General features: G+C 29.7%; 4 protein-coding genes across 8 annotated transcripts; 2 read left to right on the top strand and 2 right to left on the bottom strand.

Annotated features, from left to right (window-relative positions):
* Positions 1 to 1,308: 1,308 nt before the first annotated feature.
* Positions 1,309 to 3,322, top strand: LOC103494563 (nuclear transport factor 2B-like). The gene is made up of 2 exons (XM_008455791.3): positions 1,309 to 1,769; positions 3,041 to 3,322. The coding sequence occupies exons 1-2, from the start codon at positions 1,473 to 1,475 to the stop codon at positions 3,113 to 3,115; spliced, it is 372 nt and encodes a 123-aa protein (XP_008454013.1). The 5' UTR covers positions 1,309 to 1,472; the 3' UTR covers positions 3,116 to 3,322.
* A 60-nt stretch (positions 3,323 to 3,382) lies between these two features.
* Positions 3,383 to 7,880, bottom strand: LOC103494560 (uncharacterized). 5 transcript variants are annotated; one of them, XR_007822259.1, is made up of 3 exons: positions 7,579 to 7,880; positions 5,272 to 5,462; positions 3,383 to 4,024 (listed from the first exon to the last, which is right to left on the bottom strand). XR_007822259.1 is itself a non-coding variant. In XM_051087329.1 (2 exons), the coding sequence occupies exon 1, from the start codon at positions 7,820 to 7,822 to the stop codon at positions 7,616 to 7,618; it is 207 nt and encodes a 68-aa protein (XP_050943286.1). In that variant the 5' UTR covers positions 7,823 to 7,880; the 3' UTR covers positions 3,383 to 5,462; positions 7,579 to 7,615. The 5 variants fall into 5 exon arrangements, 4 of the variants coding, with proteins under 4 accessions (XP_050943286.1, XP_050943287.1, XP_050943285.1 ...); XM_051087329.1 differs by having other exon boundaries at positions 3,383 to 5,462; XM_051087330.1 differs by lacking the exons at positions 3,383 to 4,024; positions 5,272 to 5,462 and adding an exon at positions 6,324 to 6,548.
* Positions 3,608 to 5,424, bottom strand: LOC103494562 (uncharacterized). Its single transcript, XM_008455790.3, has 2 exons — positions 5,272 to 5,424; positions 3,608 to 4,024 (listed from the first exon to the last, which is right to left on the bottom strand). The coding sequence occupies exons 1-2, from the start codon at positions 5,422 to 5,424 to the stop codon at positions 3,608 to 3,610; spliced, it is 570 nt and encodes a 189-aa protein (XP_008454012.1).
* A 4,210-nt stretch (positions 7,881 to 12,090) lies between the features above and the next one.
* LOC103494558 (probable aldo-keto reductase 2) lies at positions 12,091 to 15,691 on the top strand. Its single transcript, XM_008455787.3, is given in 5 exon segments — positions 12,091 to 12,788; positions 14,195 to 14,345; positions 14,348 to 14,366; positions 14,453 to 14,555; positions 15,171 to 15,691. Coding segments are annotated over 5 exon segments (1,029 nt in total). The 5' UTR covers positions 12,091 to 12,368; the 3' UTR covers positions 15,507 to 15,691.
* Positions 15,692 to 16,959: the final 1,268 nt, after the last annotated feature.

Genomic DNA, 16,959 nt, shown 5'->3' with positions numbered 1-16,959 from the left:
CTAATTTTTATATCAAATTCATTATTACTCATGATTAAAAACAAAAGTTTTAAGTTAGAACTATAGTTTTAAATTTTTATTCATGTGTCGATATTTCTATCTATATTTTCATATTTTCACGGGTTCAATATCTATACAAATGGTGAATCGATATTTTTATGTATTACATCTTAAAGAAATTTACAAATCACAAAAATAAACATTAAAAATGACACTAATTTAAATATAATATTTCAAAATAATAAAATATTTATTTAATAATTTAAATTCATTTTTCGAATTTTTTTTAATATTTTTTCAGATATATCCATCGAAATCGAAATTTCGGTAAAATTAAGAATTTGATATATCCATCAACATTGATATTTTAAGCATCTCACAAAGTTCCAAAATAAAAGCTTCTCCTTAAAACATACCAAAACAATAGTTAATAAAAAAAAAAAAAAAAAAAAAAACTCTCGCAGATTTGTGTGTTAATAATCAAATATATTTTTATTTGATAACTAATGTATGTTAATTATTACAATAATCATTGTTAATTAATAATCAAATAAATTTTAAGACTACGGTTTTAACTTAAAATTTAGGTTTTTATTTTAATCGGTGTAAAATTTATTTATAAAACTTTTTCAATAGTTCAGAAGGGTGTCTTTCAAACACAAATCTAAGGATTTCCATTTAAAAATTTAGTAAACTTTTAAAAGTTGAGGGAATATTTTTGATACAAAGTTAGGTTTATTTTTTGTAATTTAAATTTTGTTGTTGTTGTTTTTAAAATTTGTGTGGTTGCATGCACGATGTGGTTTATGATAATGGTATTAGAATCTTTCCCTTGCATGTGCACTCCAGAGTTGAGTAATATGTATAAAGAAATTAATTATAATTTCGATAGCTTCAAATACATTGATATAATATATTAGTTATGTTTGTTACAGTTTAAATATGAAAATGATTACAAGATTAAAAGAAACACAATTTTTATATTTCAATAGTTCCATATATTTCACACCAGTTTTGAACAAACCAAAAAACAAAAAAGACTTTGTTGAGCTCTTGGAGCAACAATGGTCTTCTTTGATTATTCAATGTAAGTTTTCTTTTTTTTCTCTTATAATTAGATAGATTATGAAATAAATAAATCATTTAGGTTTGAAAAGGGGGGATGAAATTTGATATTACTCTAATAGAAGCAAAAAAGTGAGGGGTTGCGTTGCGTTGCGTTGCGTTAGAGTTACGCGAATTACTATTCAAAAATACCAAATAAATAAATACAAAATTAATTTAAAATTAAATAATTCCCCAGATAATGACGATTCTATCCCTCGATATTTGTTGACGATATAAATATCGAATTAACCTTCCCCTTCTCGAACCCTCGGCCAACGCTGTCGTCTCCAGTTGTTTCTCTCCTAAACCCCCCCGGCGGAAGAAATTTGCTCTCTCCTACCTCGGCGAATTTCGACGTTACGCGAATGGATCCCGACACGCTGGCTAAAGCATTCGTCGATCATTATTATTCCACTTTCGACGCCAATCGAGCCGGTCTTGGTAATCTCTACCAAGAAAATTCCATGTTGACGTTTGAAGGTCAGAAGATCCAAGGCTCTACTAATATCGTCGCCAAGCTCACTAGTCTACCCTTCCAGCAGTGCAAGCACAACGTTAGCACCATCGATTGCCAGCCTTCTGGTCCTTCTGGTGGCATGCTCGTCTTCGTCAGCGGCAATCTTCAACTCGTTGGTGAACAACATGCTCTCAAATTCAGTCAGGTAATGCGTTGTTCCTTTTAATCGGGATGTTTCTTGATTTGTTTCTAATTTTTGAGCCTTGTGGTTATTGATTTTGGATTTATGGATTTGATCTTTGTTGGATCTAGTGTTGTTTTGGAGTTGGCTGATTGATTTTTGTTATTATAGAGTTGGACTGTGTTGATTGAATTCGCGTTCTGATTCTCTAATTTATGTGGTTCTGCTGTTTAATATCATTATTGGGATTTGTGTAGTTTGCGTTTTCCTTGTTCTTGTAGATCTAGGGGCTTTCGTCGGAATTATATGTATTATAACGGGACACCGAATCTGTAGATCAAGGTTGAGACTGTGATGTGTTTATGTTGTTGCTTCAGTATGTCTCAGATGATTTATGTTTTTGCTTGGGGTTATTGTTTCTGAAAATAAATATTGTGGAACGAGTTCGTCCGGTCAATGGTCATCTTTTTGATTTATCAGCATGGGTGTAGTGAGAATGAGATAACAAAAGGAACGGTTTTTTGATTATTTAACTCAAAAAGTTTATGCTGAACCGATAATTTGTTTTAAGTTCATGGTTGCCTTTTTATTTACGGGGATTTCTGAGGTGACATGACACCTGCTCTTCTCTTCAAACAAAAGAATGCTACTGAGTTCGTTTCATGTGTCTTTTATTCCAAGTGAATTCGCTTGTTACAATTTCCTTGGCTTATTGTAGTGATACGTTTGAAGATCATGATCTATATTCTCATTGCAGTTTTTTTACCTTTAATATATCATTTTATGGGAATACAAATGTATGTTCGTCATTTATTTCCTCTAAATTCAAATCATTTTCAAATTCCATGTGGGTTGGAATTTTTTTTAAAGTAACGAGTCGTATTGTTAAAAAAATCTACTTTTTTTTTTTTTTATCTTTTATATTCTATGAATTGCTTTTCTGAATATTGATAACCATTGAGAATGTGATACATAGGCATCGCTTTTCTTGTTTGTACTTTGTATTGTTATGAAACAAATTCAATTATGTCAAGTTATGCTTGGAAGAATTGAGAATTTGTTACAACTACAGTATGTCCTGACTAATTGAATTGCTTTGGTGACAATTTTTCTTTTCTTGTTGTTAGTTGTGGTTCTATATTTTTAAACTTTGACTTGTATACTAATGCTATAGTTGCTTAGGCCAACGTCTTAGACCATTTGTTCTATAGGTTGTACTAGCTTAGCTGTGAGTTCTAAAGTATATCTTGTAATTGATTTTTTCTAACCAAAATGTATTTACTATGTTTATTCAGATGTTCCATTTGATGCCAACCCCACAAGGAAGCTTCTTTGTGCAGAACGACATTTTCCGATTGAACTATGCCTGAAGTTGAGAGTAATCCATGGTGTATTGGGAGACCTGAAATGTCAGGTTATTCAACCAGTTTGTTTATCACCGTTCAGTTTTTTAGACATTTCAAATTGGAACTTGGATTATATTTTATTGTGCTTATGCTTCAATGTGTGCCTATGCAAAGTCGAATTTCTTGGTTGTCATTGAGAATTGATGAAATAGATACTTTCTTCAAATTCAAGTGATTTGCTCAATACTCCCTGCATTCTGTTCAAAAAAATGTGAGTTGTACAGTTCGCTATTTATTATAAATTCCAGCCTTAAACTTCCAAAACAAAAAGCAGTACCGGCGTAGACACGCCCGACAAAATACAGGGGTTCAATATAATTTCTTCCCTTAAACAACTAATTTAGATAGATACAAAGTTGTACAAAGCTGTTCAAATGTTTAGTTGTGGCTATAAAAACAAAACCAAAGAGCTGCACATCCAAAGGAACACAACTTAGGTGATGGATGTTGATGAAGCTATGAATCATCATCGAAGTCGGGTAAGCTGACGTGAGGTATGGCAGGTATATTAAGCTGAGGCAATTCAGTAGCTTCAATCTGATGTTGTATTGCTGAAGTTGTCTTTCTTTTAAGAATTGTTCCTAGGGATTTGAATGGATTGCTCAACAACCCATCTCTGAGTTTCAAAATGAAAGACACTTCAGAGATTTGCCAAGCAACAGTGAGGATAATCATTGCTGAAACAAGGCAGTGAGTTACGAAATTTTGCTTCTTCACTTCTTTTAGCTCTTTCACTATCTCCTCTGTTTTAACCTTGATTTCACTTCTTTCCACATTATTTTCTCCTTCAGCCTCTAAGTTTGTCTCAATTATTTCCCCATCCTCTTGCTTAGAGTAGTGGTTAAGCCTCTGTTCTTCTCTTGTTGATTCCACCTGTTAATGGTAATAAAACCCAATTACTTGTTCTTCCCCAATTTTAAAAATAAAAATAAAATGGTTTTCAGTGTGGTTCATAATTTCTTTAAAAAAGAGTTAAATGAAAATTATTAAGAAATTTAACTATTTTTCGTAAGCATTTGAATTTTTTCTTTTAAAAGATAATAACCAAATGGGTCGTGGGAAAAAACTTACAAGCTTCTAAGTTTGGCATTAACAAAAAGATTAAGATGTCAAATTTCAAATTTAAAATATGCCATATTTATCAAAGGTTTTAAATTGGCAGAGTAATTAAGGGATATGTTTGGCTATTCAATGAAATTAAGATTTTATTTCATGTTTTTAGATTGGGGTTGCATGATCCGAGCGTTACATTTTAATTTAAACAAATGTTTAGATGTGTTTTAATTTAAACAAATGTTTAGATGTGTTTGATGTTGTATCTTTTTATAGGAAAATGGTTATACATAAAAAAAATTTTAGATAAGTTTTGTCGAATGGATTTTATCATATTGTGTAAGTAATTTCAAGTTTATATATTTATAAATCATAAAACTGACAGTAAATTATTATCAATTTATTTGTTAATATAAATTTATTTTTAAAGGGTTGGTTAAACTTATTTTATATTTTTGATAAACTTCGTAAATCTTATATCTACATATATATATATATATATATATATATATATATATATATATATATATATATATAGTGTCTATGGTGTGAAAACACATGTAATAGTTACTATTTTGGAACTAAATTTTATAATAATTATGTATATTTTTGTAATATTATATAATTTATAACATTATTCATAAATACATATTATTCTTTTAGAAAACGAATTGAGTCTACACCATGATAAAAAATTTAATTTTAAATATTTTTATATGCATTTAATACCATTTTGCATTTTAAAAGGTAAAATTGAAATTATGGATATTATGAAACCAAGGAAATATTGATTTCAAAAGAACAGTTTGGAACACACAAAATCCAAAAACATGGAAAGGCGAAATTATCTACCGAACAACCCCTATTTCGTTATGCCTAAATGAAATCCAGATTTCAACTCTCCCAATTCTGTTGAATAGTCATGAAAGTAATTAAGCGACACAAGAGATTTGAATCTTAATATTTTAAAATTAAAAAATTAATCGATGAAAATATTCTTTCGTATTAATTGATTTGAAGCAAACCGATTATGTTATGAATGAATAGACTAACAAAATCTATCTAACCTCAGAGAGCAATTGGGAAAGAAGTTGCATATCGTCCGCGTCGGTATCGGTATCGGAGCTCCGATGAGAGGTGGTTCTGTTGCGGTTCTCCTCCATCAGCCTCCGAATCGCAAGGCTGATTAGCTCCATCTCCTCCTCCGCCGCCTTCTCCATTCTCTTTTCTTTTTTCCTTCTTCCTTTTCTTTCTTTCACTTTTCAACAGAATGTATCATATCACTTTCATGTGGAAAACCCTCCAATTGCTCTTTGACACGTGTTCTCTTTTTAATGGAATGCTCTCATTCCTTCCTTTTCTTTTTCTTAACCGATTGAATTTGACTAAATAGGAATATCCATATCTCTTGTTGTTCTTATTACAATCTCCGATTGTTATAGTGTAGTTGAGATTTTCGTTCAAATCTTTTTTACATTGAATTTTCAGATCCTTCCACCTCAAACTTGATTAGTGAGTTATTTAACCTTTCTCTAATGATATGATTTTTCACTTTTTTTTATATTTTCAATATTTTTTTATCATTATTTTGTACTTATTTTCTTTTTAAATTTCTGCTCTTACAATATAGATTAAACATTGTATACTTTATAGAAAATGATGATTAAAAATGGTTAATTATAGTCTAATTCAACAACGATTTATACAATTTCATCGACTAATTATAACAATTTTAATCAATATTCATAAAGCTTCCTAAGTTTTTCTATTAATATTGTCATAAAATTGAAACTTTGATATTTTCATAAATATCGACATTTCGAACCTAGGTTATTATTTCTATGGAGGATCAACAATATTTTAGTATAGGTTGGAAATAGTTTCAAATTATTATAATTAATGAATACCCAAACATTAACTAAAAAGGCTCAGGTTAGAAAGTTTAAAAATTAAAGTTACTTTTGTTCCTCTTTATTTAAATAAATAGAAAGATGAAAATTTTGTAAAAGAAGAGGCAAAGAGATCATATACGTTTTTGCTTTTATAAAGTTTTAATGATAAGATAACCTTTTTATTTGGCAAAATCCCTAAGGGATTTGATGTATTTTGGATCGATAAATTACAAATTTTGCTATATTTACAATTGTTTAAAAATATTATTATCTACATAATTGTCTCGATGGAAAAGAAGACATATATCGTTATATATATATATATATATATTCAATCTAATTGCTATATTTGCAATTGTCTAAATTGAGAAGGGAAACAAATGATACATGAATTTGAGCATAAGAGTTCCTAAACAAAGCTTCTCTGATATCATCTTTAATCACCAATTGACCTGAAAGCTTTAAATTCGTAGGTGAAAACAAATTTAATATTATTACAAAAACTAATAATAAGAATAAAACTATTGATCTTTCAAATTTATATCATTAAAATATCATTTCACTGTTTTTCTTTTCTCGAGTTCAGATTCCCTAACTAAGGGAGATTAGTTTGTATCAATATATCGATAAAACCATATAGAAGTCTATTAACAATAGATATGAAATTTTATTATATTTTGTAAATATTTTGATTTTTAGATTAATCAATAGATTTGTTATCGGATAATTGATATGGAAAGAAAAAAATTTACAAAATGCAGCAAAAAAAAAATTTACAAAATCTAACAAAAAAAAAAAAACTTAATTTTGTATATTTCGTAAATATCTCATTAATTTGCTATTTATTTTTGACATTACCCGTTTGTTAATTATATTAAATTACTTTAAAGTTTCTAAAGTTAAAAAAGAAAAGAAACATTTTAGTAAACCTTAATAAGTAAGCATTAAATATTTTTAGGGAAACTTTTATAAAAGATTAAAGTAAAGGAAAAGTGTAAGTAAATTAATTAAATAGGCATGAATGAGACATTAGACAATATTTGCACCCACATTAAAGTACTAATAAATGTATGTATAATAAATAATAACCTAAACCTGACCCACATTAAATGATATTATTAATAATTTGACCTTTATATTACTTACTATCAATCACTTCACTTCCAAAATTTCTCATCCATTACTCCAATATTCTTTAATTAAATCATCACACAACAACTCCATAATAACACAGATTAAGAAATCCCAATTAATCTTTACTTAAATTCCGTACGATTATGATGAGATGATGAGATGATGAGATGATGATCATCTTCATTCATCTTCAACAATTTCAAAACCTATAATTGAAAATATATATGTATTACAACATAAATAATATATATGCTTCACTCTAAACAAAGATCCATACGGAAACTATACAGACAGAGAAAGTAGAGAATCGAAAAGCGAAATCGAAAGAAGGAACGCGAGTGTATATACCTGGAAATTAGAAATAGGTTCGATAATTTTGGGATGATCATATGTAGATGTGGAGTTGAATGACGAAGGTGAAGAGGGAAATTAGGGCAAAGAAGATGAGGGAATGGATGAAAATGGAGGAGCCGCTGGTTTGGAAGTTGCCGAACTGAATGAAGCTGTGATGGCCGGGGATTTGGAAGAGAAGGCCGGGGGATAGAAGGAGGAAGAGAACCACAGCCACGAAAACTGGGCCCCAATCCGCCATTGTTTTCTTCTTTGCTTTGTCTTCTTTTTTTCTTTTCTATTATGTGGTTTACGACTCATTTGTGATCTTTTTTATATTTTGTGGATTTGTAAAATGACAGATTTCTCCTTCTTTATTTTTCCATTTTTTCTTGGTAATTGTGGATAGATTTGTACTTTTCTAAAAAGCTATAAAAGTTTTGGTTTAACTACTACACTTTTGCTTCTTTTACTTTTTTGGCCCTACTTTCTAGCTACTTTTCAAATTTTTGGTTTTTGTAATGGTTTATTTCGACTCATCTCTCCATTCGTCAAATTGGTCGTTGGTTAATCGATTAGGTCTAGGTTGAAGCTTTTAAAAACGAATACATTAATCATTGAAAAAGCTTTTAGTTTCAAAAGCCTTTAACAATGAAATGTTAAGGTAAGAGATTGGCGTGAACGAAGGGTTAGTTCGCTTAATAACGTTAGAGACAATGATTTGACAAATATGGCGTAATTGAAGGGACAAAATACATAAATACAAATGCAATTTCAATGTTATATTGAAGTAAGTTTTGGGTTAAAATTAAATATATCAAACAAATTTTTTGGGCGTTTTTGTTTATTGATAATATAGATAATCGAAATTTTAGATGTTCGAAACCATATATATAAGAAATTGTAGGATGTCAAACATCTTTTGATTACATGTTTTTTTTTGTAGAAATATTTTTACACATATTTGAGAATATTTTTCGTTACTGTCGATTTTTCTACTTTAAAACGTTTTAAATTTACATAATGTTTCGAGGATGTTCTTACGATTACAATTGTATATATGTTAGTTTTTTTATAAAATCTAAACTTATATAACATATTTGTTTTTATCGACTTGAATTTCTTTTCAAATAAACTGATTTATACTAATTTTTAAAATTATTTTTATCATAATTTAATTTTTCTTATAAAATACACATTAATGTCAATTTAAATATTTTATTAAAATAATAAAAATTACAAATATAACAAAAAGAAGAATAAAGGAATGATATATAATATTTATTTTAATTATGCAAAGTAAATAAAGACTAATATATGCGTAAACTAAAAAATTAAAAAGAAACAAAAATGTAATACGAGTATGTCTTCGAGACACTCAAAATTCTTTTGATGCCAAACAATACTACGATAATATAGATGTCTATTCCGTAAGAATCTAGAATATCGATTCGATGATTGCCTATAATGGTCTAGTTTTCTTGTTTTTGTTTTTTCCATCAACAAATTATTATAAATTTGTTCTTAAAAATAGAAATAATATACATAGAGAGACAAGTTTCAAACTTATAATTTAAATAAAATTGAGCCACTAATTAATGTCAAAATTATTTTATATTAGAACTTAAAAAAAAAAAAGACTAATTAACCACTAAATGGATGCTTAAGGATAAGAATAAAACTTTAAAATATAAACTAATTGTGGATAAATAATAACAACAAATAATAATAGTGATTTTAATATCCAAAAAGAGTCTATATATAATTTAGTTAAGCTGTCAATATATTTGGTAGAAAGTTCTTAATTTCTTAATTAAATTTCCACCACACAAAACCCCAATCCATTGAAATGATCAATCCCCACTTGATTATATTCCAATGATTAATAATGACAAATTGCATTTTCTTTTTTAAAATCACAAACTCTCTTCTTATCATTTATATATTTTACAAATTAGATTATTAATTAAATATATATATACTTTCACCTAATTAAATATCTAATTTATAAAAAAATGTTAAATTAAGCTCGTTTAGAGCATCAATTAACTACTAATTCATATTATACATGAAGTCATTGTTTGTTTTTTTATATATAATATTGAAGCAGGTATATATGTTGTATACCAAAGTATATATATATAAGTGTGAGACATTTAAATTATGGGCAAAGATGCCCCAAATAGACACATTATTAAATAATAGATGAATAACTTGGTCCACATCTATAATAACTTGACCTAATCTATTATCTTTTTCTCTATAATTATTTGAACTAATTCAATCAAAGACATTAGAGGTGAACATTAGAGTAACATTAAATGTGAAAACTATATCATAAATTTTTACCCTAAACTTTTAGTTTCGTTAAATTACAATTTCATACTTTTGATGTATATATATACATCTTTCATTCAAACAATTTTTGAGTAAAAATAAAGACATATGTTTAGTATATAAAAGAGTTAACTGTGTGAAATTCGACGTTGGTACCAACTTTAAAGAAAAAATTAACCGATACAAATGAGATCAAATGAAAAGTTCAAACGTGAACGAGAGGAGTGAATAATGCAAACACAATCAAGCTACTACAACAACTCCATTAGAGATTTCTTTTTAAACGAAACGAGAAAGAAAAATCGATACGATATATGGAACTTAGTTTAGTTTATATACCTGGGATGAGATGAAAATGATATTACATGAGATTGATCAGATGTAGATATGAGGATGAAGGACGAGAGTGAAGAGACATAGGAGGGCGAAGAAGATGAGGGAATGAAGAAAAATGGAGGTGGCACTTGTTTCGAAGTTTCCGAACTGGATGAACTTTTCGGCACCGTGGACCTGAAAGAGAAGCCCTGGAGATAGAAGAATGAACAGAATCAGTGCTATAACCACTGGCCCCCAATCCGCCATTGATATTCTTCTTCTTAGCTTAGCTTAGCTTTGCCCTTTTCTCTCTAAATTAAAGTCTCTGATATATATCTATATATGCTGTTTTTATATTTGGCCTAACAAACCATTCATTTTTAAAGTTTAAACTATAACTTTAATTTTCATTATTTTAGTTACTGATAGGTTGGGAGTTTTCTTCATAAAATTGGTCCTACTAATTATATTAATTTCAAATTTGTCTTTTTTAATCATTTATATAATTGTCATTATTATTCTTGAAAAGAAAATAAAGTTCAAAAAATGACGTTTTTGAATATCTATTCATTTATGGTGATTATATATTGATGTTTGAATTTTGTTTTTATTTTTCGTTCTTGAAAGGTATTGAATTTGATATGTTTGGTATGGATGATATGGAATTAAGAACCTATTGTAAAGTTAACGTTGAAGTTTGGCGGTAGCATAAAAATTAAGAACTCAAACTATGCAAGAGGTGTTAAATTAGACTATTATACTTACGTAGTCAGAAATCCAATTTTAATTTAAACTATGCAAAGGTATATTATCGCAACAACTACCGCTATATTTTAGAGGTGATTTTACAATATTTGTTACGTAATTATACTTTTTTAAAAAAATACAACAAAGACTAGTCAATTTTGTTTATTAAGAGAAATTACTATGAAATAGCTACAAATTTTAAAAATCATTTTATCTTATTATTATTTAAAAGACTTTGGAAGACTTTTGAAGAGAAATTTCATGACCAGTAATCCAAAATGTCTTATTCAATTCTAAAACGAAAACACAACAAGATAATGTTGAATTTAAAATCTAATTAAGTTTAATTAGGTATAGTAAATTTGTAATCACCCTAACTTTGTAAATTCTAGATTGAAAAAAGAGTTCGTAGTAAAATAAATATGGATTTCAATTAACATTTACTGAATTGAAATAGGAAAAAAAAAAGATATTAAGCCAATTTTTAAAGAGATTTAATGGATGATTCAACTACCTTAATCGTGCCTAAATCACATTTTTAATAAATTTAATGAATTAATTAAAATAGGAGTCTCCACCATAATCAAAATTATTGTTGAACTTTGACTCATCTTTACGTACTCTTCTTCCTTTTTGGCTCCCTGAACATGTTTTTTAAAAAATCCTTTCATACAACTAATTAGGTTTAGATATACGAATGGATTACCACAAGAATTTGACTACCTTGAAAGACATCAAAATATTTTTTCTCTTGTATTATTGTTGGAGTGAGCAGAGGGAACAATGGCAACAATGAAGAATACTATGCTTTTGCGTCTAGTTTGGTTCATTGGTCGTATTTAAAGGACTAAACAAGAGAAGGAAGAAGCCTTTCATATAATTTCTATACTTTTCATATTTTATTAATGTCTTTCCTCAAGTTAATATTGATGTGCATATTCACAAGCACTCACTATGCTACTTAAATTGAACACAAATTGATAGAATTATGTAATTAAAAAGACGAAGAACTCATTGTTGAAATTTCAAGATATCACTCAAGTTCAATATTTTACTTGAAATAAAAAAAAAAAAAAAGTATAGATCTATGATATGGAATATTTTTGTGAGGAATTTATAGAACCGAAATAATATGAACAAGATCATGAGTAATATTAAGCTTTGACTACTCCCATTTAAAAAAGAGTAGATGATAGCATAGGGTGTTACAAAATTTAATAATTAACGTTTTTTCATTTTAGGTTACTTTAGAAAAATAATAATGAAGAAAAAAGTAAAAAGGGTAAGCCGCCCCATGGAAGCGGCAGCCCACCAGCTACCAACCGCCAATAAACCGGTACATAAATTGACCCATTTCCGATCTCCTTCTTCCACTCCGACCATTTTTTCTTCCCTCCGGCCACCTCATAATGGCTTCTCAAGTTCCTAGAATCAAGCTCGGTTCTCAAGGCCTCGAAGTGTCCGCACAAGGTCTCGGCTGCATGGGCATGTCCGACTTCTACGGCCCTCCGAAGCCCGAATCCGACATGATCGCTTTGATCCACCACGCCGTCGACCACGGCATCACTCTTCTCGACACCTCTGACATTTACGGCCCATTCACCAACGAAATCCTCGTCGGTAAGGCTCTCAAGGACGGGTACAGAGACAAGGTCGAACTTGCCACTAAATTTGGAAATACTTTCGCCGACGACGGTAAGAGGGAGATCCGTGGAGACCCTGCCTATGTGAGAGCCGCTTGCGAGGCTAGTTTGAAGCGTCTGGATGTTGAGTGCATCGATCTCTATTACCAGCATCGGATTGACACCAGGGTTCCGGTTGAAGTCACGGTTTGTTGCTTTATCTTCCTTCTACTCTCTTGTTGCTGCTACGACGTTAATTTGAGATGAAAAGTATGTTCTTCCATTTTCATGATATGGAAATGAAAGCCCACATTTATCTTAAAATTTCTGCCTCAACAAGTTGTAATTAAGAATTACCGGTTGTCATTAATTATTAAGGATGATAACTGAGAAATTGGCAAAATAGCATACTTTTTGTTTTTGTTTTGAAGAGTAGCACATTTTTTTAAAACTAGTAATACTCTTTTTCTCGGTCCATCTATAGCAAAATCGAGCACCAAGATTTCTCTAAAATATTAAAATTTTTCAACTTATTAATTGTTTTGGGTTTTTCGCTATTAGACGGCCTTGCTTCTCGGTAGATATTAGACCTTAACTTTTTTTTTTTTTTTTGTCTTTAAAGAAAATTATAGATCTCGGTTTACCTAAGCAAAATTGTATCAAAAAAGCCTAACAACTTGGTAATCTCGGTTCATCTCGAACAAATTTGTATCGAGAAAGCCTAAAAACTGATAATTTTGGATTTTATCAATACAATTTTATACGAGATCAACCAAATCTTTTACCTATCTCGTCAAATTTTCTATTATAATCTTATTGAATTTTATATAAAATTATTGAAAATAAGATTTCTATGATAATCTTGTCAACATAAATGAAAATTGGAATAAATGATTTAAGAAATTGTATAAATAAGCATAAATTTATGATTTCAAATTTTACGGATAAAAAAGTTAATTTTTCTCAAATATTCCCGATCTTTAACTAACATTTTTTATCCGTAAAATATTTTCGAGACAATTTTGGTTGAGATGAATCGAAATTATAAAGTTAGGCTTTGTAGGTACAATTTTGTTTTTTTTTTGAAAACATTAAAAAAAAAGCTTAGTTAAGATTTGAGAATTTTTGAATATTTTTTTCGAAAATATGAAACAAATTAAATAAGATTTGGGAATATTCGCATGCTATCTAATATTTACTGAGATTCACGCGAAAACCTAAAACAAGTTGGAAATTTTTAATATTTTACAAAAATTTATGGTATCGTTGAAAAAACAGTTTTACTGAGTTTTAGAAAAATGCTTTACTTTTGAAAAAGTGTAATACTTTTACGAATTTTGTATGATAATTTCATGTCTATCTAAACATAGGTAAGCTTTTATAGGTGGTCGCGGGTTAGTTATATATTCCCTTTTCTTCTTTTATTTCTTGATCACATTTCTAAAGGTAGCAAGAATTTCATCTTCAACTTTTCAATCTTTGGCTAATTATCTACGGTGGTTGCTTACCTATGAATTAACATTTTATAGATTTTTCTTGTTCTACGAGTTTAGATGGTAAACTAAGTACATAATTTAAAATAGTGATATGTATATATATTGATTTGATTAAAGATTGGGGAGCTGAAGAAATTGGTTGAAGAAGGGAAAATAAAGTATATAGGCTTATCTGAAGCTTCAGCTTCCACAATCAGAAGGGCACATGCTGTTCATCCCATAACAGCTGTGCAGCTTGAGTGGTCATTGTGGACAAGAGATGTAGAGGAGAGATCATTCCTACCTGCAGGTGAGGTTTATTAGTACCAATATTATTATCTAAGTTTTTGGCTACATTGATTGTTGACCTCAATATTATTTTTTCAATTGTCAAAGGGAACTTGGCATTGGAATTGTGGCCTACAGCCCTCTTGGACGAGGCTTCTTCTCGTCTGGGCCCAAGCTCGTCCAAGCTCTCCAAGATAATGATTTCCGGAAGGTTTGCATATATATCTAAAAGTTTAGCTCATACTAAATTGACTTTCATTTTGTTTATGCAATACAAGTTTAGCTCATATAGTTTCCATAGATTATCAAGCTGTTTTATGATTGGCAACCCTGTCTGCTAGTGTTTCTCAACCGTTAAATGAGTATAGTATAGAGTGGCCTGTGGAAAGAATCATTGAAATATTCTTAACACATACTACAGAGATCGATTGAGAATTAATTAATCATTAATTTGATACTTTCTTTTATATTTTAATGTAATGTTTGAGAATCATGTGAGTTTCTTATATGATAAAGAGACTTAGCATCAGTATCTATATATTAACGTTAAAACTGCTCCCTGATTATGTTTAAACTATTCAGTTTCAAAATATTTATAATATGCATTACTATTCAGTTTCAAAATATCAAGTTGTAATTATTTTTTTGTCAGTTCGGTTCTTGATCGATAGTGATTTCTATGGTTTTTCTATTATGTTGGTTGCTTTTTAACTTTACAATCAATGTTGAAGCTTAAGTACTGTCCAGGAACATGCTCTTCTGGTTTAACTTCCAGGTTCTTGAGTTAATGAGATTTTGTTTCAAATGTCTATTGTATTCTTTGTAGGAATTGCCCCGCTTCCAAGGCGAAAATCTAGAGCACAATAAAACTGTGTTTGAGAAGGTGAGTGCAATGGCAGAAAGAAAAGGATGCACCACATCGCAGCTGGCCTTGGCCTGGGTTCACCACCAAGGGGACGATGTGTGTCCAATTCCCGGAACAACTAAGATTGAAAATCTCAACCAGAACATTGGAGCTTTAGCGGTAAAACTCACACCTGAAGAACTGGCTGAGCTCGAAGGCTTTGCTGCAGATGACGTGGTCAAAGGTGATCGTTATGGAAGTGCCTTGGCGACATGGAAGACCTCTGAGACACCACCTCTCTCTTCATGGAAAGCCTAAGATCATACCTTAAGCTGCTTTACATGCTATGGACTTGACCTTATGTTTTTGGAGTCTGCTGTCTGTTTTCAAATTGTGTAATAAATCTATGAAAAAGATCATTTTTGACCACACACTATTTATCAACTCTAGCTGGGATGGTCTCTTGTATGTATTGTTCTCAAATAAGAGAATGTTTATGATAATGGAGGTTTTTTGCTTTGGTTTAATGGAAAGTTTGGTATGTTCTTGGAAACAATAAAAAGAAACTGTCATTGAGTACGTAGTGCTAGTGATATTAAAAATGTCATTTTTGATCACTATACTTGAGGATTCTTATTATATTGAAATTTAAAATTTTAATCTTTGTATTTGTATAGGCGTATTTTAAGGTAATCGAGTGTCTATTTTATGTCTCTAATTGAACTATGTTTATGTCGGCTATAAATAATAATAGTGTTCATCCTTGAAAAGATCATAGCCTTCATGTAATTTCTATACTTTTCACATTTTATTAACATCTTTCCTTAAAGCTAATATTAGTGTGCATGTTCACAAACACTATGGTTGAATTGAATATATACAATTGATAGAATTATATTAATTAGAAAGACGAGGACTCCTTTGTGGAGATGTCGTCTCATTGATCTATTGGATATTATTGAAGTTCAATATTTCACTTGATACAAAATAAAAAATTTATAGATCCATAGCACGAAGTAGTTTTGAAAGGAATTTATAGAATCATACCTAAGAACCTAAATAATGCACCTATATGAACAAGATGAGTAATTTGGGCTCCAAAACTTGAAGTGGGTTATTATAACTTACTCAACGTTTGGGACGATGCATGTTTTAAAGTAAATGAGAAATAAGGTTTATTTTAACTTTAATGGTTAAACTAATTAAACTCTCTTCCTCCAATGTTTGCAATAACTTCTGTCATCAACTACCAACTCGAATGACTACCTTTGGTGACCTACTACAGTGATCACTTCGACGGATTCCTTTAGTACCGACCAACTTCGACGATCAACTTCAATAACCACCTTAGTGACCAAATAGTGGTGATCACTTCGACTACCCAATCCAACAAAGATCACCTTCAAACATAATTTTGGTGACCACTTTTAACAACTAGCTTTGATGACTACCTCTAGTAACCAACGATCAACTCAATGACCACCTCCAACAACTATATTTAGCAAAAACCACCTCTTACACCTTAAGTAGATAATGATCATATGAGTTTTATTTTCTTTAATTCCTTCTTTTTCTTTTTATTTCCTTGTCTCTTTGTTTTTTTCTCTTTTCGGTTCATTGCCAATGCGATGTGATTTGAGGATTAAGCTCATAGAAAAAAATGGAAATAGAATTTTAGAATTGAAAACTATATATTCATAGTTAAAAATAGAACCAAAATATTTATAAAATATAATAATGGTAAACATTGCTACAATGATAGATATTGGTC

The sequence above is a fragment of the Cucumis melo genome, chromosome 7 (assembly GCF_025177605.1).
Source record: "Cucumis melo cultivar AY chromosome 7, USDA_Cmelo_AY_1.0, whole genome shotgun sequence".
In the NCBI taxonomy this organism is placed as follows: Eukaryota; Viridiplantae; Streptophyta; class Magnoliopsida; order Cucurbitales; family Cucurbitaceae; genus Cucumis; species Cucumis melo.
The sequence above is the reverse complement of the archived record's forward strand: the minus strand, read 5'-3'. Positions and strand labels throughout refer to the sequence as shown.